The 26,962-nt window shown below is 50.4% G+C and overlaps 1 protein-coding gene across 2 annotated transcripts in view; it reads right to left on the bottom strand.

Annotated features, from left to right (window-relative positions):
- The window catches only part of ARHGAP23 (Rho GTPase activating protein 23), a 461,228-nt gene that overhangs the window by 91,013 nt on the left and 343,253 nt on the right, over positions 1-26,962 (bottom strand). For both annotated transcript variants that reach the window (XM_086924313.1, XM_086924312.1), the window contains exon 7: positions 3,936-5,589. In XM_086924313.1, coding sequence (XP_086780439.1) covers positions 3,936-5,589 — 1,654 coding nt within the window. The remainder of the gene's footprint in view (positions 1-3,935; positions 5,590-26,962) is intronic.

Raw genomic sequence — 26,962 nt, 5'->3', positions numbered from 1 at the left:
GTCTGTCCAGGGCAGGTCACATCAAGGGGCCTGTATAGAAACGCTCAGATGAGACAGAGTCTAGAAGGAAGATATCTGCCAAAGTCCAGTTAGAGCTAATGTTTGTTGTCCTGAAGGAAAGCTGAACATTCCCAAACAGCCTGTGCTGCTGTGGACACTTTGTGCTGTGGTCCCTTGTCTTATCCTCAGGAGCTGGTGGGTGGGAACATGTAGGGACACTTGAATGTTGGGGCAGTGTCTAATCCTCAGACCCTAGGAGCTGCTAGAATGCTAGAAGTCAATCAATCAATCAGGGGGTTTAAATCGCGCTACTCACCCGTGAGGGTCTCAAGGCACTGGTGGGCAGAGGGGGAGACGGATAGCTCCGGTTCAGCAGAAGAGCCAGGTCTTGAGGCTCTTCCTGAAGGTGTGCAGAGTAGGGGAGCCTCTGATGATGACTGGGGGCTCGTTCCAGGCTTTGACTGTGATGTAGGAGAAGGCTCTTCCACCTGCTCTTGTTCTGCGGATGCGTGGGGTTTCTACAAAGGAAAGTTCGGTGGAGCGGAGGTTTCTAATGGGTACGTGGAAGTAGACTCTTTTGTTGAGGAATTTGGGTCCGGTGTTGTGGAGGGATTTGTAGGTGTGGGTGAGGAGCTTGTAGATTACTTTCTTCTCAACGAGGAGCCAGTGGAGGTCTCGCAGGTGTTGGGTGATGTGCTCATGCCGTGGGATGCCGAGGACGAGTCTGTCCCCGGGGTTCTGGATGGTCTGGAGTTTTGTAGCAGGGATTTTTTGATTCCAGCGTAGAGGGTGTTTCCGTAGTCCCGGCTGCTTGTTATGAGTGCGTGGGTGACAGTCTTTCTGGCTTCGTGGGGGATCCACTCAAAGGTCTTGCAGAGGGTGTTGAAGCAGGTGGAGGGGAGGGGACGGTGTTGATCTGACGGGTCATGGTGAGGAAGGAGTTGAGTATGATGCTGAGGTTCCGGGCATGGTCCGTGGGGGTGCGGGGGCTCCGAGGGCCACCAGGAGTTGTCCCATGCAGAGGGGAAGGATCCGAGGACTAGGACTTCTATCTTCTCTGAGTTGAGTTTCAGACAGCTGCTGCTCATCCAAGCTGCAATGCCTTTAATTCCTTCTTGGAAGCCGAGTCTGGTGGTTTCGGAGTCCTTCGTGAGGGAGAGGATGAGCTGGGTGTCGTCGGCGTAGGATACAATGCTGAGCCCATGCTGTTTGACGATGGCGGCGAGCATGGCCATGTAGATGTTGAAGAGTGTGGGACAAAGCGAGGATCCTTGTGGTACTCCGCAGTTGATCAGTGTGGGTTCGGAGAGGAAAGGCGGGAGTCTGATACTTTGGATTCTGCCGGCGAGGAAGGAGCGGAGGCAGTCGAGGGCAGTTCCCTGTATTCCGTTGTCGTGGAGTCTGGCTGCGAGGGAGCAGTGAAAGACGGTGTCGAAGGCTGCGAAGTGGTAGAGTAGGATGAGGGATGCGGTGTGGCCTTGGTTGAGGAGCATGCAGATGTCATCAGTGGCGGCAAGGAGGGCAGTCTCAGTGCTGTGGTTGCTGCGGAATCCGGATTGAGAGGAGTCGAGGATGGAGTTTTCTTTGATGAAGTTTGTCAGCATTTCTATAAAGAAATGTGTGTGGGACCTTGGCACTGAACGCATGGCATCCTCCTCAGACCCCTGGAGCTGCTGGAAGAGACCATTGCATGATGTTATCTTCAGTCTCTATAAGCTGCTGGAAGGGACCATGCGTTGGACTTTCTGGGCTGTGGATGCATAGTCTCATCCTCAGACCCTAGGAGCTGCTGGAAGGGACCATGCATGGGAGTTCCTGGGCTGTGGATGCATACTCTCATCCTCAGACCCTTGGAGCTGCTGGAAAGGACCGTGCATGGGACTTCCATGGAGGAGTGTGTCCCACTCCAGCGCAATGGCGACTTTGCGCAGGCCCCTAACTTCTTTCCTACGGAGTGCAACCGATGCGGCCTTACCCCCATTCAGGGTGGCCGCGTACCAGTAGGGTAATCCAGGAAGGTGGGTATCTTTCCACTTCATTGAAATTGCTCTCTGAGCTGTTAGCAATGCCAGGTCTATAAATCAGTTAGAGGCGCTCCTCACCTTCCTATGCCTGTTCAGCCCCAATAAACCTGCTTCCATAATGTATATGTTTTCGCTCTCCGTGATGGTTGCCAGGACATCTGTGACCACCGTCCACAGCGACACTGACTCTGAGCATGTCCAAAACATGTGGGCCATGTCAGTATTTTGGGCGCCACATCAGGGACAGTTTGGTGCAGTGCTGTATATTCTATGCAAGGACACAGGCTTGAGGTAGGTTCTATGTAGAATGTTGTGTTGAGCAACAAAGCTACTTCTAACAATAATTTTGGGAGCTGGAATCTATTTTAGATCTGCACACTGCAACATTTTTGAAGTGGAACAAAACCTTCCAACATAGCTACAAAAAAGAAATCAAAAACAGAAGCTATTGCAAGAAAACAGAATGTCTATTTATGTCTCTCTGTTGATCCCTTAGCGCTCTACAAACACCATGTCCTTATTTATACTCTGCCCTCTCATATTCTATCTCTCATAGTCTTATGGAGTTATAATGCTATGCAGGTATCTTGCACACAACACCAAAAGGCAGAGTCAGAGTGAAAATGCTTTGGGTTGTTTTAACAGGGATTCCAAAGGAGAAATAATACCAACAGGGCTCACTCACTCAACATCACCCACCCAAAGACAAAAGGACGGGATTCTAAAGCCATTCATCTTAGCTGAAGAGGACCAGTGGGAATGCAGTCTCTCTCACTACTGTTTTGCTTTGTAGAGGTGCCTCAAGACCGTGCAGGTTTCTCCCTATGTAAGCTTCAGTTGGGATACGCGGCAGAGGCTCACTGAGAAGACCAGCACCTTATATAGTCCCTGAGCCGCTTGTCCTTGAAATTAGGTCTTAGGTAGAACAGCACATGCCTCTGGCATGAAAGCACTCTTCTGTTTCTCAGCCAGGTTCATGCTACAAGTACTGAAGCGTACCATACAGCATTCCGAAACAGCCAGACCAAGTAGAAGCAGCACACCAAAGCATAGGCTGATAAGATCCAGGAAGCGGAACACGTTGGAGTTTTGTTCACTACCTGGTTGAAAACGCGGACCTTTCCAGAGCCTGTTGGAACTTCATCATAGCGTGATAATCTGATTCCATCGCCAGAGCAGAGTAAAGCATATACTCCATCCCCACTATACTACCATGGAGACATGGTGGATCAGCTGCGGTAACTGCAGCTGTTCAGGAGGTGATGGATCTCACCAAGAGGATTTCAGCTAGATCTGAAGGGCGTTTTAGGCTACTTTCTTCATCAAGACAGGTACAGTACAAGACTCTGACAATGATACAGACACAGAGCATGAGCACACCATATTCAGATCACACGCACAATCAATGAGTCAGCCACGGCTGCCGAACACTCAAAGATTTAGGAATATCTTAAAGACTTTCAGATTTTTTATTTAACTATCCATCCTGGATCGATACATTTAAAAAAATGGTGCTGCGTCATGCACATACAAACGGACACATGCTTGCATACTAAATGACACTTCTATCACGTCCGCATCACTGCGCCTTTTTTGTCTTTTGTTCATGCTGTACAGCATCAGTAATGCCTATGCTGTACAGAATGAACAAAAAGCATTGGCAGATTCAACACCTCTGAAAGGGAGAACTACTGGCTTTGTCAATGCTTGTTTTAAAGTGCAGGCTGAATTCAACAATGCATATTCTGAGGACAGCCACAGAGCACATCTGGAGGATTTCTTATGAAAGTTACAACAACATTATCCCTCTACCCTGCTCCCCATTACACCTCTACCTTTGACACACACAACTAACACATCCCCTCAGCCTTTATGTTCCTTCCTTGTGTGCCCCGCTTTGTACCAGCTTACCGATGAAAGGAATGGAAGCCAGAGAGTCTTCAGATGCTGCCAGCGGTGCCACCCGGCGGCTGAGACGCTCTCCACTCTTCTCCCCTTTGCTGCTCACAGTGGGCTCTGGAAGGTCTTTTGCTTCACTCACGTCCTCAGGAAAGACAAAGTTCATCTGCCTCATGGGCTGCGGAGCCTTGCGCCCAGTGGGTGGCTTCTGCCTGAGGACCACCTCCTCTCTCCTCTCCTCCACCTCTTGCTCCACATGCCCAACCTCTGCTGAAAGAGGAGTTAACTGCTCAGGTGACTTAAGGTTCATTTCTTGGCTGGTCATTCTTTGGTCCTTGGGTATGTCTGATCCAACACCCAATGGTGACTCTGCTGGGGCTGAGCCAGTCACTGGAGAGGAAGACCAAGGAACAGACCTGTCTAGGTATGGTGCCTGTGAAGTTCCTTTGCTGTGAGGGAGGTTAAATGTTGGAAGGCCACTGAAACCCGGTTCCCGAAAAGAAAAGGCATGAAGTAGCTCAGTCCTACGCTGGAATGATGGGCTATAGCTCCTGTAGCCAATATAGCCAGAGTCATCAACGTTTTGAAGGTTTGGTTGTGAAGGATGCTTCGGCACATGGCTAGGGGTCTCTCTGGACGAAGAGGAGAAGGAACCTGGATGGCTAGGCTGTTGTCTGGTTGGTTGGCCTGATCCACTCGGTTGACCAGTTCTGTAAAAACGACTTGGAGGCCACGCACATCTATCAAATATGGGGGATATTAGGGCGCTCTGTTCCAGGGTTTCCACAGAGCGTCCGTACTTGGCCAGGTAATTATCCGACCGTGTCCTGAAGCCCCAGCTGTCATGGTTTGGCTGTAGCAAAGTGTCCTGGGAGGCACTGTGTGGCCATGCATGGTGCATGGGTGCATCTCCCAGCCTGTCTTGGGAGACACTTCTGTAGCGTGGCATGCCATAGCGCCGCTCCTCTGAGGAGCTCCTCCTTGGCACTTGGTTGGACATCCAGTTAGAAAGGGCCTGCTGACATTCTAACCTGGAGATTGCTTTGGGACTGCCTAAACAGTCCCATGAGGGCCGACTGGCACTGGAGGAAATGGCACCTGCATCTCGGGGGTCCTTGAAACCAGCACGTGCCGGGCGGTCTGGGAAATGTTTTGGAACCCCGTAGCAGCTGTGATTGGTCGTGGAGGAAGGTACAGAACTCCCATATCTGTCAGAAAAAGAAGAGGAGGTGAGAGAAGCTTGGCAGCTGCTGGTAGGATAACGTTGAGAAGGGCCAAGAAGGGGCACAGCTCTGCCAGGGGGCGTAGAAGTCCTTTGATGGGTCATTCCATACTGGATCTCCTCTGTCCGATGTGCTGGGCTCGAAGGGTTACTCCCAAGTTCCCTCACAGTCTCTGCTCGAAGATCGCTCCAGGTGCTCAGAGTAGGGCTTGTGATGGAGCTTGTGTTGCGGGGTGTGGAAGGCCCAGAGGAACCAGACCAGTGGGACCTACTGTCAGTCCGTTGTCCCAAGAAAGTTTCTGCCACCATGGGTTCGTGGCCTGGGGTCCTGCCTTGAAACAAGGAGGACTTCCGGGGATAACAGACTGGCGGGGGCTCCGGGATGGACTGGGCTCCGCCAGTGTAGGGGTCGTTCCCCTTCAGGTAGGCATCCTGGGAGTAGGCCTGCAAAAAAAGGAGAACAGGAAGTAAACAAGCAGGTTCACTGAGGTGACTGCGACGGGTATTGAAGGCGTAAGAGCAGTTTCTAAGACAAAGCAACACACAAATCACAGTAGCAAAAGCTGGCAATTTTATTCATAAGAAATATGCTGCAGTGAACGGATAATCCTGCATCAAATCTTGTTTTGATAAATCATTTGATTCAGAAAAGCTTATGAGACGTGTTTATCGAAGTGTAGAAGCCTCTTTTGAGGCCTTAAGTCTCTAATGGAGTCTTCATCGAAACGAAAACCGGACGCAGCTCTTTATAAAAAGTAACTTCAGGGCACAAATAACAGTATATAATGAGATTTGAGTCTTGCCGAAACAGCAGAACAGGTCATTGGCCAGGTATTACTGCTTGACAGCCGTGGATAGAAATTGCAGAGATATGCTATGAAGTTATAGAGAACAAGATGCTTAGAGCAGATGCAGGATCATTATTTATATAGGCCTGGTGGGACAGGAAGTAGGCACAGTCTGTGCAAGGGATGTCTGTGACATCAGCACCGTGGTGAGGGAAGCTGAAATCTCAAGTTGGAAATGTTTGAGGAATGTCTGCGAATGGTCATGGCGAACGGAACTCTAAGATATGGGGGCAGTACTAAAGTTGAGAGGTGTTACTAAGTGACATGATCTAACCTGGAGGTTGTGAAGGGGTTGGGGGATAGCATGAGAGTGAGTAACATTTGCAAATGGAGTGGTTGGCTAAGGACATGCTGAAAGAGGGTGAGTACATGTTACATAGGGACAAATCCTTTTGGGTCAACCATGAGACAGTCAGAGCATGGTTGGGACGGACAAGGCCATTTCGCTAGTCCGAGAGATGCTCTATGTGTGGTAGAGACAATCAAAGTCAACTGTTGTTGCTAGGAGAGTGTCAATACGTGGTATGGAGGGGTGAGGCCATTAAAGGATGAGGAAATTAGATAGGGGACTGCTTGCTTCCTCTCCATAGGATAACCATGAAACATGTGACAAACCGGAGCACCGTTTCCTGGGGTTGGAAGCAGTAGTGAAGTTAGGAGGGGTGCTAAGAGGAGGATATTGCTATCATTAAAAATGCTGGTCGTGTGTGCCTCTAAGTGGCTCTTTACAGAGTGATGGGCAAGGTGTGGGGTGGATTTTTTCAGATGCAGAGGAGGTTGTAGCAGCCAGAGGCAGCGGTCAAGGGGCAAAGTGTGAGACCGACCAAAAGTCCTGCGCTCGAAGCATGTGAGACCACACCAATATTTATATTTTTCCTGCCAGGCTCACTCATTTTCAACATATTGCCTGCAGGCACCAGATAAGGTAGAATTCCTGATGGGCTCCACAGAGCCCATAGCCTTCCACTTGCTAGAGGCAATCAAAGAGCCTCCTTTCTCTGGTGTATGTACTCGCCCAGCTGACAGCATGGAGGCTGCCCAGCAGTTCACAAGGTCTAGAGTCCAGCATAGTCTGCTGTATCCAGGCATGAGGGGTAACACCCCCACCTGGCTAACATCCCCGAGGCCCTCTGGCAGTCGGACCCGTCCCCATGAGAAAGACATGCTAGGGGTTAAAGTGTGCCTGATGTATCTACAGAGATATCAGAACGTATAAGAGGTCTGTTCACTTCTAGGGACTTAGGTCATACCTCTCATAGACATGACGCCGCCTTTGCGTGCTAAAAACAATTATGTGCTGAATTTTAAAAAGCCAATTTAGTGGCTTTGTGCCATCTAGGGTCCATTCGGTGTAGAGAAAGTTACACTTCACTTTATCCAATCCTGCATCGCTAACAATCACTAACAACTCGCATTCCATAAAGTTCATTTGCTTGGAGATGTCGTCTTGGGTTTCAGACCTAGTGTGACATTAACCGCATGGCCTCTTTACCATATAAGACAACAAGATTTGTCTGCTCTAAAAGTTCTAAATTGATCAACTCGACCCTGATTGCCAGGGGTCAGCTGAATTTAAACAAATGCACCACTGTGATAGGCGCGAGGAGCCATTTCCGGTTCTAAACCATGCATCGGTGTTCAAAGGTGGATCCTTACCATGCACCTGCGTGGGGTGATCTGGGGCTGGGCCTAGGCTGTCAGGACGTAGGTGTGAAAGGCTAGGATTTAGTGCTAGCACCTTTTTGTAAGAGTTGAAGGTTTCAGAGAAGGCCTGCTTCAAAATGTTACAGATTTAAGATTGTGATTAATATGTGAGCTGACAACTAAGAAATGGAAACAACTGACGACAGAGTGCGATCAAACATCTCACAACAGAGTGAAGACAAACATGACAACACCATAAGTAAACATATAACGACAGCGTGAGCGAGACTACATAAGACGGAGCACGACAGCGCGCAAGTGACAAATAATAGCAAAAAAATAAACATTATATGTATGGCACAAGCAAACATATGACGGAGCGCAAGCAAACATTACTTATGACGACAGTGCACGACCAAAAATTACATATAACGAGAGAGCGCCAGCAAGCCTTCTATATCAAAACACAACACGAGTTAACAACAAATGACGAAAGACGGTAAGCAACTATTACATATGACGAAACTGTGCGAGCATACATCGACAACACTGTAAGCAAACATGACAACAAAGCATTGAGCAAACATATGAAGACAGAGCATGCGCAAAAATTACATATGATGGAGCGCGAGCAAGCATAATAGATGAAAACACATCACGAATTACATGTAACGCAGAGAGAGAGAAAACATGGCATACATTACAAATAACAACAGAGTGCAAGTGACAAAAAAACTAGAAAAAATAAATATGATATGGCTCAAGCAAACATACGACAGAGCGCAAGCAAACATTATTGATGACGATAGGGCAAGCAAACATTACATATGACAGGGGGGAGCGACCAAAAATTGTGACAGACCGAGAGCATCTATTATATATTGTAATTGTATGTATTTAGGGCTTTCTCCCCCGACTAGGCGTTGAATATATATGATGGTAGTTGGTAGAAATAGAACACGAGCAAACCTATGAAGGCGCGAGCATACATGTTGAAGAGCGCAGCTGTCTCTGTTTTCATCAAACATCAGTGGGCGATCGAAGCGAGACTTATTCAAACATAAGCAACAAGAAGCTGTGTATATGCACCGCGCTGAGCACTAACACGGCACGGCCTGGGTCACCAACGCACGCACCGCATGTCTGAGGGTAAACCCAGGCAGAGCAGACGTGAGGAGCCATCAGTGGCAGCGTGGGCATAAGAAGGCCACAAGACAACCACAAGGGGCGCATGTGAAAGGGGGTGGCTTCAGGCGCGGGCGATCTACCTATACCAAAATAAGCCTTTCCCCGGGCAGAAAGGGGTGCAGCCCCACAGAGAAGGAAGCCGGCCCCCCGGAGGGCGAGCAGGGTGCTGGCATCGCCTACCTTCAGAGCGCCTCCGCCGCCGCCTGCTTCACGCTTTCCACTTTGGAAGCCCTTTGTTTTGTATTTTCGTCATGGTGAAGTGACAGCTCACGGCTGGCTGGCAGCCAAGCCGCTCCCCTCCCTCCCTGGCTTCCTCAGAAGCCACTGGATCATGGGAGGCAGGTGGTGCCCCGCCCGCAACCACCTCGCTCCGGGGCTTCCTCGAGGAAGGCAGGCCCGGTCCTGCCCGACCGCACTGGGGACTTCCTACCCGGCAGCCAGGGCATGCGGGAACACACAGTCAGGAGGCACGCGCACATTCTGACACGAGCACGTACTCATATACAGGGCATAAGTGCTAAAAACAGAAGTGGGGGACTAACCAAGGTAGGCAGCATGCCAGTGACATGGCGCGTGAGGTCACACACATGACGTCATGGCACGTGACATTACCGGAAGTGACATCACAAGAAGTGACACCAGCTATTAAGACCCCACAGGTGTTTAGCAGGCCTATCGTGAGTATATTTAATCGAAATAAGACATTTAACAAATTAGATGTTTGCGTCAGCGTTGTGCAAAAAAAAGTGGAGCAAACGAGGAAAAATCTGGGCATAAACTAATACTTTTTTTTTTTAACTCTACCACAAAGAAATTGACAACAAGAAGAAAAATAGCAGTAGATCTGTTTTGCTTAATAGGTTGCAAAGTCTGCTTTTTAAAGCATCTTAGGAGGTCGAGTTACCTGCTGCAGAGATCTTTGTGTGCCCAGTAAATCTCAGGGAATAATAATAATAGTAAAATACGTATGGATGTTAATGCTTTTTCTGGCGAGATCTGTCCCAGATTTGAGTCAAAGTAGTATTGAAGGCTAATGGGTCTCCTGCAAAGCACATCATGTAACATGCAGATGACAGATTTTTATTTTATGCAGCTAGGTAAGAGGGTAATGCTTTTAATACTTTTAACCGAGAGCTCCTTTTGTTACTTGCAGTTCATGAATTGTAATCCTTCTAATATATTACAGTGTGCTATGGAGGACATGCTACTCCAACACCTTTTAAGCCTCACTGTCTTGTGTAACATATCCAGTACATTGATTTCACACATGATTTATAAAATGCGGATGTTATGTAAAGTGCTCTGACCCCCAGCATTGGGATGAATAGCGCTATAAAAGTAATAAAATAGTGGTACTTAAATTGTTGTTTGTGTAAATACTAGGACAACCCAACCCATCTGACATTCTTCCAGTGCATGCATATTTCTCATATATAGGGACTAAAAAAAGTCAAAAACATGACTCTCTTAAGTACCTGTAAAATAATAAGCTGTGTATCTTTGTTTCGCCTCCATTGCATTTGCATCAAAGTGTGAGGTACCAGACCGCGTCCAGCCAAGGTCATATCGGAACAAAAGAAGGCCTGACGACCCCTTAACTTCAACCATTCATATTTGGCCCAGCTGGAGGTGAAAATAAAAAAGCCCCCTCCCAGCCTGCATGTTGCTAATGGGAATGGAATGCAGACAACATGCAGGTACTGCTGAACGTGTCCCAGTGTCAGAAAATTACACCGGGACAAGCTCAGCGTATTTCAGTAGGAGCCATCTTCTTTGCAGGGTAGATGGCGCTTACCCTGTAAAACTAGTGTGTAGACGCCGGCTACCCGCGTGCACCCCCAACTTGTGCCCTGCTCATATACACATGGCACCCATGCGCACTCACCCGCGCAGCTAGATACCCAACTATATTACCATTGTGGAGGGAAGTTGCATCATTACTAAGTGTGTGGGACTCTGCATAGATTTTCTTTTCTCATATTTTTTGAAAATATATACCCATAGTTCCAATAATTTTATTTGTGTATGTTTGCACATGAATTAAGATGTTCCGCACACCCTTAAAACTGTTGGGAGAAAAATAAAGATAGTCAACATCCAATCAGTTTCAAAGTTATGAGGAAAACTATTTTAAAGTTAGCTTGTCAGAAAATAGTGCATCCGTTTTCGCTCCAACTAATTTCTTACAGGGAAATAGTGGCACTCGCAAGTCAATATATGCACTCACAATATTTATTAAATGTTAGTAATATTAAGCGTTTTATATTAATTTAAAATAATGTCACATTTGTATTAAAGGGTTAATTTAGGGGTTTCATTTAAAAAAAAATAAGTAATCATTTTTGAAAATCTAAAAGATTTAATTTTTACATGTATTGTCACTTTTTTAACACTAAAAACAATTTTATAGAAATGTAATTTAAAAGTCAAAATCGTGTAATGTATTTATTATCATTTAGTACAGGGTGTTATAGTAAGTTCCTGTCCCCACTATCTTATCTGGGAATGAGTTGGGGCACCAGTGAGTTTCCATGTGTGGAGCTCGCCTTACTCCCAGCCTGAACCGCAATACATTTTACACCAAAACATATGTAGTGGAGACCTCCTACAGGGGTGGGGGGGGCCTCTGTTCGTAAGTTAATGAAACGCATTTCTTATTATTACGACAGCACTGCTTTGAGGAATGCGAAATGCAGTTTGTTTATCAGGTCCATGGGATCTCCGGTACATCATATGGATCCTGCCAAACACACAGGCATGTTCACCAGTGACTACAGCCGCTAACACACACATCCTCGCACTAGAGACTCTCGGGCCTTTTGAGCACCAACACGCACACCCAAACGCGCATGCGCTGCGTGTACACTTGCTCTTGGGCGGCGGGAGGTTGAGACCCAGCGGTGAGACCCTCGGGCGGAAGAAGCATTTGGTCAGATGCGCCCTTCACCCCCCAAGAATGTCAGACACAGAGAGCCCAGACGCATTGAGCAATACTGGAAACACCTTACAGTGAAGTGAAGAAGCCGCAGTCAATCGCCCACCCCCGAGCTGACGCACACATTTATTTCTCCAGTCCTCAAAGTGAGGTCACGACTATTTGCAGGAAGCTGGTTGACGTGGCAGTGCCCGGGCGGAGACGGAGGCCACAGTCCGGCTTCCCCCGTGATGAGGTGTGTGGAGTGTGTTTAAAGGTGCCTGAAAGCGGAGGGCTGGCTTATTCCAGCAGTTGTACAGATGTCAAAGTGAAACATCAAAAACGATTTTGGAGGTGGTCAGTTAGGCAACACTTGTGTAGCGCACGACACGCAAGATTATTTAGGCACTATAATTAGAAGAGTTTGGGATCAGGGGCAGGGACGAGTTCAATAATAAAAGTGGGCTCAATATTAAGAGTGAGTTGTTCACCGATCACTTTTCAGTCAGAATTAGGAGTGTGCTCAGTGGTCAGGTCGCACCAAATCGCGAGACCACTGGCCGACCTCATGCAATTTGTTGGCCCGAGTCTGCTCTGTGGTCATGTATCCACTTGTGTAAAGCTCTCCTCTGGCTGGCAGTCACAGCAAAGAGGACAATGATTGAATGGGAAATGTCGGAGCGAGGACAGGTAGCTCCGACATTTCCCATTCAATCATTGGCCTCTTTGCTGTGACTGCCAGCCAGAGTGCACGACCTTCAACTGCAACTGACGCACAGCGAGCAGTAGTGCGCGTGGAGAAAGCTTTTATCTTATTCAGGTTTGCGGTTTCAAACAAAGACAGGCCTTTCCTATGCATGGGAGATTATGCCACTACTGCAAAGCCGGAATGGAATGAGGGGGGAGTATCCCGAGGCCATACTTAATCTGTTATTTGATTTCATTTCATGATCTTGTGTCTGTATTATTGGACCTGGTTGAACGCCAGGGGCACTGAAGGCGGCATGCGAGCAGGGACCACACCCATCACTGGGCGCTCTCTAGTGCCACGTGCGGTCATGCGGACATTGCACAGTGTTAGAGTGTGACACAGACGGACGGCTGCTCACAGCTAAGCTAAGTGTGTGTTTGTGTGTGTGTGGGGGGTGCTCACAGCTAACAGTGTGTGAGTGTGGGGGGGTGCTCACAGCTAAGTGTGTGTGTGTGTGTGTGGGGGGGGTGCTCACGGCTAAGTGTGTGCGTGTGTGGGGTGCTCACAGCTAGGTGTGTGGGGGGGTGCTCACAGCTAAGTGTGTGTTTGTGTGTGTGGGGGGGTGCTCACAGCTAAGGGTATGTTTGCGAAGGGGGTGCTCACAGCTAAGTGTGTGTGTGGGGTGGTCACAGCTAAGTGTGTGTGTGGGAGGAGGGATGCTCGCAGCTAAGTGTGTGTGTGGGGTGGTCACAGCTAAGTGTGTGTGTGGGAGGAGGGATGCTCGCAGCTAAGTGTGTGTGTGGGGGGTGCTCACAGCTAAGTGCGTGTTTGTGGAGGGGGTGCTCACAGCTAAGTGTGTGCGTGGGGGGAGGGATGCTCACAACTAAGTGTGGGGGCTGCTCACAGCTAAGGGGGGGCGGTGGCTTTTTTTCCAGCCAAGCCCTTGCTTGTTTGCGTCTCCACAAACCCTCTTGAGCCACCTCTGAAGCGCATGGGGCATGCAGACAGGCGGGCTGTGAGGGCCACGAGGCACTAAGTGTGCACGTGGGTGCTTGGCACGACCTGGGCCAGCCGGCACACTCAGTTCGTGACCTTTAAGCATGAATGCTTGAACCCAATCCTTAATCCAGTCAGGCTCGGCTATCCATGAAGGGTAGCTGCTTCATGTGGCTAGAGACTTTGGTGTCTCTTTGTAGGATTCTGGGGCTAAACACCTTTGGTGGACTTGTTGCCACAAAGGTGCCTGGTAGCAAGCACAGCCTGTTGGGGGCAGTCTACTGGCAGTGGTAGGGCGGCCATATGAGAGTGAGCCCTACTGTTAAAGGCCTGTTAAGGACGTGACACTCCGCCTCAATGTACACCTCTCCACAGCCCAGACTGGCCTCCCCTATGGAAATGATTCATGGACAGCGTCTCCCGCTGAGGACATCTCTCCGCGGTCCGAGGGGGGCGGCTGTCCTTCCCCGTGGAAGTGATTCCTGATAGAACATTCCTCCGCTAGAACATTGCCCCAAAACCGTAGCGCCTCCACTCCGGTGGGAACATATCTCACCCCACAGCCCTTTCCTCTCACCTGCAAGTGATTCCGATTTTATTATTGGACATACAAGGACATCTCTCGACAGCCCCAGCCTGTCCCCTGCAAGTGGGAGCATCTTTACACAGCCCCAGCCTGTCTGTCCACATTAGGACACCTCTCCACAACCCATGTCTGTTTCTCTCAATAAAAGTAAGGTATCGTATAACATTTCCAATATATGATCATGTCTCTCTACAGCCTTCACATGCCCATGTCTGGACTCTGGCGGTGTGAGTAGGCCGGGTCACCCCCCTTGTTCCTGCCGCTACCTGCTCCTGCCGATCCTGCTGGGACTCCCTGCCGCCGCTGCCCTCCCTGCACCCGAGCGACCCAGCCACAGCTGAGCCTGGCCGCCAGTTTTTTCCCGCCGCTGACCCCCTGCGGCCCCGCCCACCACCAACCCATTGGCCGCCCCGCTCCCGCCAACCCAGCTGACCCGCCCTCCCGTCCCCCTACTTATGACGCCCCCAGACCGACCGCCCAGCGGACGCGTGCAGCGGGAGCGTGCAGCGGGAGCGCCGACTGAGCGCCGAAGGCGCGCCAAAGGTAAGCCCGTCTGCGCCCGTCCGCGCCTGGACCGCGCCCAGCGCCAGGACCCCTGGCTTCCGCAGACAACAGCCCACCCGCCGGACCTACGACGCCACCGAACTCTACGCACTCAAAGGCGGTCGAATCCCGGGCTGCTATCGAGCCACCCCGAGACGCATACACGGATCCTTCTGCTGCCACTCCTGCAAATTCACCTGCATCCGGACCTGCACTACACCAGCACCGACCAAACCGAGCACCAGCAGCAACCACCTCAAGTGCATCCTGCTCAACACCCGCTCCATCCACAGACACGCCGTCGAGCTCTGGAACCTGCTCGACACCACAGCCCCAGACGTCGCCTTCCTCACGGAAACCTGGATGAACGCCTCCTCAGCGCCCGACATCGCCATCCCGGACGGCTACAAGATCATCTGGAGGGACCGCGTCAACCAGACAGGAGGAGGCATCGCCATCATCCACAGGAACACCATCCACATCACGACCAACACCGACGACACCCTCGCACCCGCCGAACACCTGCACTTCTAGATCCACATCAACCCCAAGACCACCCTCAGAGGCACCCTCATCTACAGACCCCCGGGACCACGCACACAATTTAGCGAAGACATCGCCGACTTCATCAGCCCGCACGCCCTCCTCTCCGCTGACTACATTCTCCTCGGGGACCTCAACTTCCACCTGGAGAACAACAACGACCGCAACACCACCACCCTGCTGGACAACCTCGCCAACCTCGGTCTCAAGCAGCTGGTGACCACCCCCACCCACTACGCCGGACACACACTCGACCCCGTGTTCTCATCCAGCAAGGACATCACCTTCAGCCATGCCACCGGACTCCACTGGACGGACCACAGCTGCGTCCACTTCAGCTTCAGAAGGACCACGATCCACCACCACCAGCAACAGGTTGCACGCAGAAGCTGGAACAAGATCACAGCCGACCAGCTCGCGACTTCCCTGAGCATGAACCCTCCCACCAGCGCAACAAACCCAAGCCAGGCGGCCACCAACCTCACGAAGTGGATCAGCAACTGCGCAGACGACCTCGCCCCTCTGAAGACCCCGCCTAGCAGACCCGGCAGCAAGAAAGCCCCATGGTTCACCGACGAACTCAAGAGCTCCAAGAAGAACTGCCGAGCACTCGAGAAAGCCTGGCGCAGAGACCCAACACCGAACAACATGACTGCCCTCAAACTCGCCACCCGAAAACACCACCAACTGATCCACGCCACCAAGAAAACTGCATTCAAGGAACGACTGGACAACAACGCACACAACAGCAAGGAACTCTTCAACATCGTTAAAGAGCTCTCCAACCCCAACGCTGGAAACAACGACATCACCCCTTCGCAAGACCTCTGCAACTCCCTCGCCTCCTACTTCCACAACAAGATCGCGGACATACACAACAGCTTCAGCACTCAACCGACGCACGCCACGACTGAACCACCGCCCCCCACCACCACCCTCCGCGCCTGGACCCTGATCAGCACCGAAGACACCATCCGCACGATGAACTCCATCCACTCCGGATCTCCGACCGACCCCTGCCCTCACCACGTCTTCAACAAGGCCGACGCTGTCATCGCACCCCACCTGCGGGACATCATCAACACCTCCTTCGACACCGCTACCTTCCCGGAGAGCTGGAAGCACGCCGAACTCAGCGCTCTACTAAAGAAGCCATCAGCCGACCCCACCGACCTCAAGAACTACCGCCCCATCTCGCTGCTCCCGTTTCCTGCAAAAGTCATCGAGAAGACCGTCAACAAGCAGCTGGCCGCCTTCCTCGAGACGAACGGATCCCTCGTCCTCTCGCAGTCTGGCTTCCGGGCCAACCACAGCACCGAGACCGCCCTGATCGCAGCCACCAATGACATCCGAGCCCTGCTCGACAACGGAGAAACAGCGGCCCTCATCCTCCTAGACCTCTCTGCGGCCTTCAACACTGTCTGCCACAGTACCCTAGTGCGGCGCCTCAGCAACGTCGGAATCCAGTAGAAGGCACTGGAATGGATCCTCTCGTTCCTCACTGGAAGGACACAGAGAGTCCGCCTCCCCCGTTCAGATCAGAAGCCACCAAAGTCATCTGCGGCGTTCCTCAAGGCTCCTCGCTCAGCCCAACCCTCTTCAACGTCTACATGAGCCCAATCGCAGCCATCGCACGCCAACACAACCTCAACATCATCTCCTACGCCGACGACACCCAGCTGATCCTCTCCCTCACCAACGACCCCGCCACCGCCAGAGCCAACCTACACGAAGAGATGACAGACGTAGCCGAGTGGATGGTGAACAGCCGCCTGAAACTGAACTCGGACAAGACGGAAGTCCTCATCCTGGGATCTTCACCCTCCGCCTGGGACGACTCCTGGTGGCCCCCCGCCCGGGGCAGCGCAACCAAACCAACAGACCACGCACGCAACCTGGGCTTCATCCTGGACTCCTCCCTCTCCATGACCAGACAAGTCAACGCCGTCTCCTCGTCGTGCTTCAACATCCTGTGCATGCTACGTAAGATCTTCCGGTGGATCCCCACCGAGACCAGGAAGACGGTCACCCAGGCCCTCGTCACCAGCCGTTTGGACTACGGCAACTCCCTCTACGCCGGAACCACCGCCAAACTCCAGAAGAGACTCCAGCGGATTCAGAACGCCTCAGCACGACTCATCCTGGACATCCCCCTTCGCAGCCACATCTCCGGACACCTGAGAGATCTGCACTGGCTCCCGGTCAACAAGAGAATCACCTTCCGTCTCCTCCCCCACGCACACAAAGCCCTACACAACCAAGGCCCAGGATACCTCAACAGCCGCCTCAACTTCTACGCTCCCACACGCCAGCTTTGATCGACCGGCCACGCCCTCGCCGCCGTCCCCCGCATCCGAAGAGCCACCACAGGAGGATGGTCCTTCTCCTACCTGGCCTCCAAGACTTGGAACTCCCTCCCGACCCACCTCCGCCTGACCCAGGACCACCTTGCCTTCAGGAAGCAGCTCAAGACCTGGCTGTTCGAGCAGTAGCGGACCCCCCCCCCCCCCCCCTCCCCTAGCGCCTTGAGACCCTCCGGGTGAGTAGTGCGCTATATAAATGCTTTGATTGATTGATTGAGCCTGCTACTAGAACATTCACAATATAAGAGCCCCCCCTCCGGTCTCCAGCCTGCCCCCCTCGCTGGAAGTAAACCCTCCCTGTCATGAGACCACATCTGCAAAGACCCAGGATGCATACCCTGCCTGCTGTGAGAACATCCTAAATGAACAGCAGCTCTCCACAGCCTGTCCCTGACAGTGGATGAAAGGCGGAGTCCCAAAACTGTGCCAGTAAGGAACACTTCTCATAGGTCTGTGCTTGTCGGTAGACAAACACCCGGTGTAATGACACGTATGCCCAGACCTCCAGGCTGGGTGAGAGTCCTTTATCTGTGAACGTAAGGCCGGGCAAGAGAAACATTTCACACCTCGACAACCGCAGCCCGTCCCTGTCTGTGAATGCAAGCATTGTAACAAGGCATTCCCAATAGAAGAGCACTCCCCCGTTGATGGATATTATCTCGGTTATATTAAGACGTCTGCACGACGTCAGCCATTCTGTTTGAGAATAGGCGCCCTGCTCTAATATTCATAATATAAGATGCCTCCTCCACAGCCTCGTCCCGTCCCTCTCGCCGGATGTCAAGTCCTGCTGTGAGAACATTCCTGTTTCAAGAATAACTATCCGCAGCCCCAGCTGTCCCTGTCTGAAAGGAGAATATATTTCCATAGCCCCGGTCTGGCCCTGTCGCTGAATGCGAGCCCGGTTATGAGGGCGTTCCTCCACAGCCCCTGTCTGTGAATCCAAGTCCTGTTACAGACCCCTTTCCACGGCGCCCCTCTCCGCAGCCCGTGCTTGTGTAGAACTAAGCCCTGCAATGGGCACCTCTCTGCAACCCTGGTCTGCCTCTGTCTGTGAATACAAGACCCGATACTGACCCCCCTCCACAGCCCTGGTCTGCTCCTGTCTGTGAATACAAGCCCCGATACTGACCCTCTCCTCAGCCCTGGTCTGCCCCTGTCTGTGAATACAAGCCCCGATACTGACCCCTCTCCACAGCCCCGGTCTGCCCCTGTCTGTTAATACAAGCCCCGATACTGGCCCCGATACTGACCCCTCTCCACAGCCCCGATCTGTCCCTGTCTGTGAATGCAAGACCTGATACTGACCCCTCCCCCCAGCCCTGGTCTGTCCCTGTCTGTGTATACAAGACCTGATATGAACCCCTCTCCTCAGCCCTGGTCTGCCCCTGTCTGTGAATACACGCGCTGATACTGACCCCCTCCACAGCCCTGGTCTGCCCCTGTCTGTGAATACAAGCCCTGATATGAACCCCTCTCTGCAGCCCTGGTCTGCCCCTGTCTGTGAATACAAGCCTCGATACTGACCCCCCTCCACAGCCCCGGTCTGCCCCTGTCTGTGAATACAGGCCCCGATACTGACCCCTCTCCACAGCTCCGGTCTGCCCCTGTCTGTGAATACAAGACCTGATACTGACCCCTCCCCCCAGCCCTGGTCTCTCCCTGTCTGTGTATACAAGACCTGATATGAACCCCTCTCCTCAGCCCTGGTCTGCCCCTGTCTGTGAATACACGCCCCGATACTGACCCCTCTCCTCAGCTCTGGTCTGCCCCTGTCTGTGAATACAAGCTCCGATACTGACCACAGCCCCGATCTGCCCTTGTCTTTTAATACACGCGCTGATACGGACAGCCTCTCCCCGGCCCTGGTCTTCCCCTGTCTGAGTGTGCAAATCCAAGCCCTGATACGGAAAACCTCTGCGGAGCGCCAGTCAGCCACATTCAGTGGATCCAAGCCCAACAATAACCCCCTTCCACATCCCTAGTCTGCCCCCGGCTCTGACTTCAAGCCCTGCCACAAGTACTTTCTCCTGTTGTTCATAGCGCCCACGTTCAGTACCTCTTTCTCCGGGTGAAGGCATTGCTTTAGGGCCTCTAGCGCACACACGATTGGATACGCTTCACATAGGGCCCCTGGAAGGCCAGCGCGGGCCAGCACCCCCGCACTGCACAGTTCCTGCCACAGTGATCTCTTATAGGTCCCACCGCAGGAGACAGAAATGGGTGCCCAGTCAGTGATGAAAGGGATCCCCGGACACCTCTTCGCGCCTCTGGAGCCGGACCCGTGCACTCTCACAGCCAGTGCAGTGCCTCCGGGCCAGGTCTTCCTGAGGGCACACCGGGGCAACGAGACCGGGGCAGCCGGGGGCCGCAGGCACCCAGGGCGGAAGAGAAGGGGCTTGGGGATCTGGAGCGCGGAGCTGTCAGCCAGGCTCGGTGACGTCACGCACTGACGGCGCTCCCATTGGCTGCCGATGGGACCACAGGAATGTGCCGCTCCTCTGGGTAAGAGAAGCCCACCGAGGGCTGCGAGCCCTGGCCGCGGGCCAGCCGCCCCCGCCCGCCGCGGGCCTGGGCATTCCTGGGCGCAGCGCCGGGAATAGAGCAACGGACGGCACCGGGCAGCGCTCTTTATTGTGCGACCGGCCCACCGACATCTGCGCTCGCAAGACAACCAAAACATGGGGCGGGAAAGCGCATCCAAAAGGCTTCGATTGTTTTTTGTATAATTTTAAATAGCACGAACTCGACCCGAAGGTACCGGAGCGCTTCACATTAGCACCAGATGTATTACAGACGGGCGCATTATGTTTTAGTCACGGAGAGATTAAATGATTTGCCCAGAATCACAGGAGTTTAAGCCTCTCAACCAGAATCGAACCCGGTTCCTCAGCTTCAAAGACGCCACTCAAGCCCTCATGCCACATCCTCTCCCCTTGACTAATGCCACTCTTGCCCTCACGCCACATCCTCTCCCCTTGACCAATGAAAACTCCCCACAAACTCCACCGTACACGTGGCTACCAAGGGTGCCTTGCACCTTGAAGCAAAGAAAACAACTCCACTGCCCGCAGTTTGGTAAGAAAACATATCCATATATGTGGTTCACACTGTTCCTCATAGAGGTGGGTGAGCCAACAAATTAAGAGGGAGAGCCGAGCCAAGGTTCTTGCTTGGCTCTCAGAGCCCACTCACGAGCCGAGCCCTGAAAATGTTTGCTACCTAAATCAGAAAACAATCACGTATTATAAAGTCTCTTCAAAATTTTAAAAAAGTGTATTTCTGTAACATGGAAGTTTTACATCACATTATAACACTGCACTTAGAAGTACTTATTAAAAGCGATAGTTTTTAAACATGAACCATTAGAGAACTATGGGCAGGACAGTTGTAACCCTGTATGTGGCCCAGCTAATTATAGTGCAACTTTACAACCTATTAGGCGCTCAATAGGTTTTTGTATAACTGGTGTTCTGAACTCACATGGTTGAAAGTGCTTTCTTTCATATGGGGCAATGGAGAAAAAGCATGTTGTTGAAATAAAATATTTGTCTAAGATCACACAGTTGAAGCAGCGATTTATCCAGGTTTTCTGCTTTCACTCTGAACAAATCAGCCATTAAATGGATATCTATTGGTCTTTCCTTATGTTAATGCTTGGTTTTTACCGGTTTCTAATTTTTCGGCAATTTTTATATATCACAAACTCAACCTGAAGCCCCAGTTACATTACAAAAGGTCAGTGTTTGTTGTTTATAGGCACCAGGAGATTAAGTGATTTTTCCAGAATCACAGGATATTAAGCTGATGCAGAGACTCAAACCTTGCTCTCCAGTAACAAAGTCGGCAGCTCTCGCATAAAGGCCACATCCAGGGTACAAGGATGTAAGCAGACAGAAGTTGCACGGAAGCTCGGCACGTTATGGGCCTGAGCTTTCAGTGGCTCTGCCACCTTTAGTTCCCCACAGTCGTTGGCACCATTGCCACTACAGCTCTAGAACTATTCATAACATAGCGGTCGAAATGCATTACAATGCATGGAAACTGTAATGTTGAATGCAATGGGCTGAGGTCAGTCAGCATGGGGCAGGGTCAAAAGCATGAATAAGAAGCACAAAATATTCTGAATCTATTTTGTTGATTTTCAACTTCAGGTAGCTGCACGTAAAATAACACACACCTTAATGGAAATGTAAGTGCAAGTTGAACTAATCAGAGGGAAGCAGTGTCGGACTGGTCTAAAGCGCAATATAGCAGTGCCCGAAGGGCTAGTCTGACAGATCAGTGTGTATACTTCTTTGTTGTCCTGTTTTATGGTTTGGTGGGTTGTTTTTTACCTGCAGCACGCACAAATGCATGCAGTGGCCCATCTCTTGCAAACCACATGTACAGCTTGTCTTCACAAGTTCAAAACTGCCCTGATTTTCAAAAGTGGGGCTCTTTTTTAGCTATCGGATTTGGTAAGGGGGGGACCATCTGATCTACGACCCTGCTCTATATCTATGGGGACATGTCAAGCAAAGGTGTGGTAGGGACTTATTGCGAGTTTGGCAGACAGGGTGCTCCGTCACACTCTTGCCTGCTCACTCTATTTAGAGCTAAACCGTCATGTTTCCGATGCCCGAGCCTCTCTAATAAAAGAGAGGGACCCCAGACACCAAAGGGGTAGGGTTCCGAAAGACTGTATGTTACAAAATAAGGTCCCCTTTGGACAGATTCTAAGCAGACAGAAAACTTGCAACTTTAACACACATTAGTCAGTTCACACTTTCAATTTCGAGCAGCAATCAAAATGATGTAAAAATAGTCAAAAATCATACAAAAGTACACAATTTATTAAAACATTCACTATAAAAAGGATACATGATATATCCTAATCTAGTACATGCAAATAATAATCATAGAGTAGGAATAAAACAACACATTGGTTAAAAAATATAATGGGATACTATAAGCGGACTTATGTAAATCATCCTGCAATCTAGTATAAATATCTTTGGTTTGGAGACGTTGTATAGTCCAATGATTTTAGTGTATCCCAATACACAAGGGCATCAACGCGTTTCGGTTTTGGCCACTTGATTTACAAGCCAACACCTTCATCAGGATAAAATTATAGACATTCCCACAATATAAGGAAAATCTCGTTATTATGGTATCAGACCTATTTAGGTCCTTTTCGCAATTGATCTCGAGTTGGAAGACAAAATAAAGCACTTCCACCTGCTGCCGCCCGTAGGGACTTTGGTATAGTTGTCGTCTTTCAAGGCTTAGCTGAGAGTATAACTGTAGATACCCTGTCGGAGGTCTTGCTATATATTTGTTTGCACGCAAAGGCTGTTCTTTTCCGATACAGCTTACCCTCACGAATGCGAGACCGCCTGCAGTCTGCTTATGGGTAGCGCGCCTCCGTGTATCTGGGGTTCTGTAACTCATGCAGTGGCCCATCTCTTGCAAACCACATGTACAGCTTGTCTTCACAAGTTCAAAACTGCCCTGATTTTCAAATGTGGGGCTCTTTTTTAGCTATCGGATTTGGTAAGGGGGGGACCATCTGATCTACGACCCTGCTCTATATCTATGGGGACATGTCAAGCAAAGGTGTGGTAGGGACTTATTGCGAGTTTGGCAGACAGGGTGCTCCGTCACACTCTTGCCTGCTCACTCTATTTAGAGCTAAACCGTCATGTTTCCGATGCCCGAGCCTCCTGTGCCTCTGCTAGTGGAAACTTTTGACAGAAGTCCCATGGATACTGAGACGTCGGACAAAGAATCTGACACAGTCCACCCTATTTGGGAAGCATGTTTTAATAGGCATTTTTTCACAGTCTACGGATGAAGCCTGGCAGTCCAACGAGGAAAAATTATAAAAATGACCCGCAAACACAGGGAAAAAACTCCCAAGGGTGTCAGAGCCATTTGTTTTTGTTTTACAAAAACAAAAAAACTTTGTAGAGTGGCCCCATTAAATATGGTGGCCGCTCAGCAAAGCTACATTGCCTTCAGAGGAGCTGCCTTGGCAGTGGTTCCCGTGGAAGCACAGAGATCTCCTCCAAGTAGGGAGATATCCCCAAATATGGCAGGCTGTAGTCCTCAAGGGCAGAGTAGTAGACCCCTCTGCTGCCTGGCGGAATAGAGTACAACCCCCCCACCCCACAAATCTAAATGTGCCCCATAGTTCTGTCAGTGCACCTCAGTCCTAACTTGCAGCAACAGCTCTGAAACTGCACATCAGCTCTGACTTGAAGCACTCCTTCCTGTTGTAGTACTGGGAGCCACACAGAGCTTTGAAAACGCATCTCAGTCCTGACGGACAGCACCTATTGCTGTTCTTGTACTGGGACTCACACACTGCTTTAACAATACACATCACTCCCAACTTGTAACGCCTCCTGCTAGTCTACTCCTGGGACTGACACACTGCTTCAATATAGCACTGCAGTCTTGCTATCTACTGCACGTGTAAAAGTAGGAGTCAAACACTACCTTGAAAATGGTTCTCAGTACTGGTTTGAAGACCCCTTTTTGTCTAGTTCAAAGAGTAGTAGTGCCTTAATTTCCGAAAGAACGAGTGCTGGTGCCCGAAACTCTGTTCAGAAGCTGGAGGCTGGTGAAACTAAATGTCCATGCATCCAATGTCAAGGGTAGTCTTTAATCCACTATTTGACCTTCTCTGCACTCGCATAATTTCTGACGCCGGTCCCCAAAATTAATTGCCGGTGTCTCCCACAGGCATCCTCCAGCTCAAATCAAGCACTGACCAGGAGTCACAAAAAGCTTTGACACTTCTCCTAATCCTAACTTGCAGCATATTATGCTGTTCTATCACCAGGTAGTCACAGAAAGCTTCGACAGTGTACCTGTGACTTGCAGCTTCTCCTGCTATTCTACCAAAGGAGATCACCAGTGGTCGAAGTGGGGGGGGGGGGGGGGGGGACGTAAGGGAACTGTGGGTAGAGAATCAGAGGATATCCTAGTTTGCACATGTTTTCCACATAATTATTCTTCCATGTTTGCCACATAATACATAATCTGCTGCATAATGTGACGATTTTAACAAAAAAATTGTAGCTAAAACGGATCAAAAGTTTTAAAAAAATGTGACTTGTGTTACTGCGAAGTGGAGGGCCCTTTGCAAAGGTTAACTGGCCACCTTTCTCACTGCTGCATTTGTATGTTACACTGGTAATAATGAGGCAAAATCTTAGCATAGACTGTTAGTATGTGTAAAAATGTAAAAATGATAAAGAATCAGAAAATGTACTGCATTACGCTGCAGCATTTTTTTTACTGTATAATTAGTCAACACTGCAAAATACTTTTGTTCCCCATTGCTGCATAATTTCAGTGGCCTCAAAGCAGGTGGCACATAAAGCAGAGAAACTGTGAAGTTTGCAAACTTAGTATGGTGCATATGCAAATCCTGTATGAACGATCCCGTGAATTGCACTTCTACTGCGGAAACAAGGCCAATGGAGGTACCAATGGGTGAGACGGACTGGCCCGAAGAGTCACTTTCACTCAAGGGTGTGCTGCTTCATAGGCCTGCCAACAAGACTGGAGGTGAACTTCAGTATGGATTGTGGTGGACAGGCCTTCAAGGTGAACCCGCACTTGCCACCACTAGGATCCACCTGCTGGTGCTAAGACACCAGGGCTTCTAAGGTCTAGCATCTAACATGGGAATGTGTCCCTCAGGAGACTTGTCTGGCGGATTGGCCATGAAGGCTGAGCCTGTTTCCCCAGTTTGAAATTCGGCACCTCTGGCCATAGTGCCACATCCTCTCCCGCACTGAATGACCCACTGAGAGAAGGTCGCACTGCCTTCAGCTACAACCCAATTGTACCCCGCTACAAACATCTGGATGTGACATTTCTAGCGAAAGTGTTTCTTTTTTGGATCCATTTCATAGGGGAACGAATGAAGGAGAGGAAAGAGAGGGTAAGAGGCGTTTATTGAGGTCACGGTTTTCAGAAAGTGAGGAGGAACAAGTAAAAAGAGAGGGGAGAAAAAGAGGGGGCAGCTGACAGAGGCAGAGCAGGAGAAATGGACACTGTCCTTGTCTTCTCTGGGCAAGAAGGAAAAATCAGAGTCCTTTTCCTTCTCTGCCCACCACATCCGTCCCTGATCGGCCACAAACGACTGAGCCTTATCTATAGGCCTTACCTATTTCTGCTGTCCTGGGACGCATTTTAAAAATAAAGAAATGGGAGAATGGATTCTATTAAATTAAAGAAGTAGGGGCATGCCGTGTCCTGCCGATCCCGCTCATTTCGCTCACTGGGAATCACACATAGCAGTGTGTGTGTACTGCTTACGGCACGTCCTTTGATATTAGCACTAGGACCAAAGCACAATCTGAAGATGAAACCTAAATCTTGACCTGCAGCACCCCCTAATGTTCCAATACTGCTATCTTCAGGCAATTCTGCACACAGTGCTCCACAACCCCCTAACGTACCTACAAATGGATACTACACAGAGCTCTTCCAAGGCACCCCAGACTTATCCCGCACAACATCCTCTCATTTATACCTGGCGGCCAGACACAACTTTTCCTACCTACTCTACTGCAACCCAAGCTGGGATCCACCCACAACTCAGCTAATCCATCACAATCCTCACGTAGACCAAGTGGCATGTTGTAAGGATGCCCCGCCAAAAACAAGTCCAACTCTGGGACCCACACAAAGTTCTGCCAGTTCATGCCCTGAGCTGGTGCAACCCTTATATTCTAGTATTACTCTGGAACACACAATCACCCTCTAGCAGGCGCGGTGCGTCCATTGGGGAGTAGGGGCGTAGCCCCACTAAGCCCCATGGACCCACCGCGTCGTCACTAAAATACAAATAAAAATATTAAAATATTCGCGCTACCCGCCGGCCGGGAATCCGGGAGACACCCGACTTTTCCGGAGTGCGCAGGGGGGGTGGTGGGGGCGGGGCGGGGGTGAGGCTGAGCCTGCTGCAGCTGCGCAAGTGAATTTTTGGGCAGAAACTAGCCTGTGCATGCGCAGATTGTTTCCCCTGTGCAGTTCCCCTTAGAGAGAGGACAAGGGGGCGGGCCGCAGCCCCCGGGGTTTCACAGGGCGACTGGGCGAGCAGTCATGGTGCCCCCCCAGCCAGGGTCCCTGTAAAGAACAGAAAGGGGTCAGGTATCTTGCGGTCAGCTATGACTACTTGCACTGATAGCCATATAAACAGAAAAAAAATCAACGGAAATATCGAGTGTTAAAAGAAACGTGTAAAGGAAGAGAAAAGACATAGATAAGAGGGAAAGGAAATGAAAAGAGGGAGGGAACAATGGCAGTGAAGGGAAAAAAGGAAGGAAATAATTCGAAAATAAAAGCGGGAAATGAAGAGAGATTGTGGGGCATTAAAAAAGCATGAGTGGGAAACGGATGGATGGAAAGATGCTGGTGTTTCTATTTTAAAACGTTTTCAGACCTTCATTAAGGCACTTCACAGGTGCAGCAGAAGCAGCTCAAGCTCCCCTTATT

The sequence above is a fragment of the Lissotriton vulgaris genome, chromosome 5 (assembly GCF_964263255.1).
Source record: "Lissotriton vulgaris chromosome 5, aLisVul1.2, whole genome shotgun sequence".
Lineage (NCBI taxonomy): Eukaryota > Metazoa > Chordata > Amphibia > Caudata > Salamandridae > Lissotriton > Lissotriton vulgaris.
This window is presented reverse-complemented; position numbering and strand designations above follow the sequence as displayed.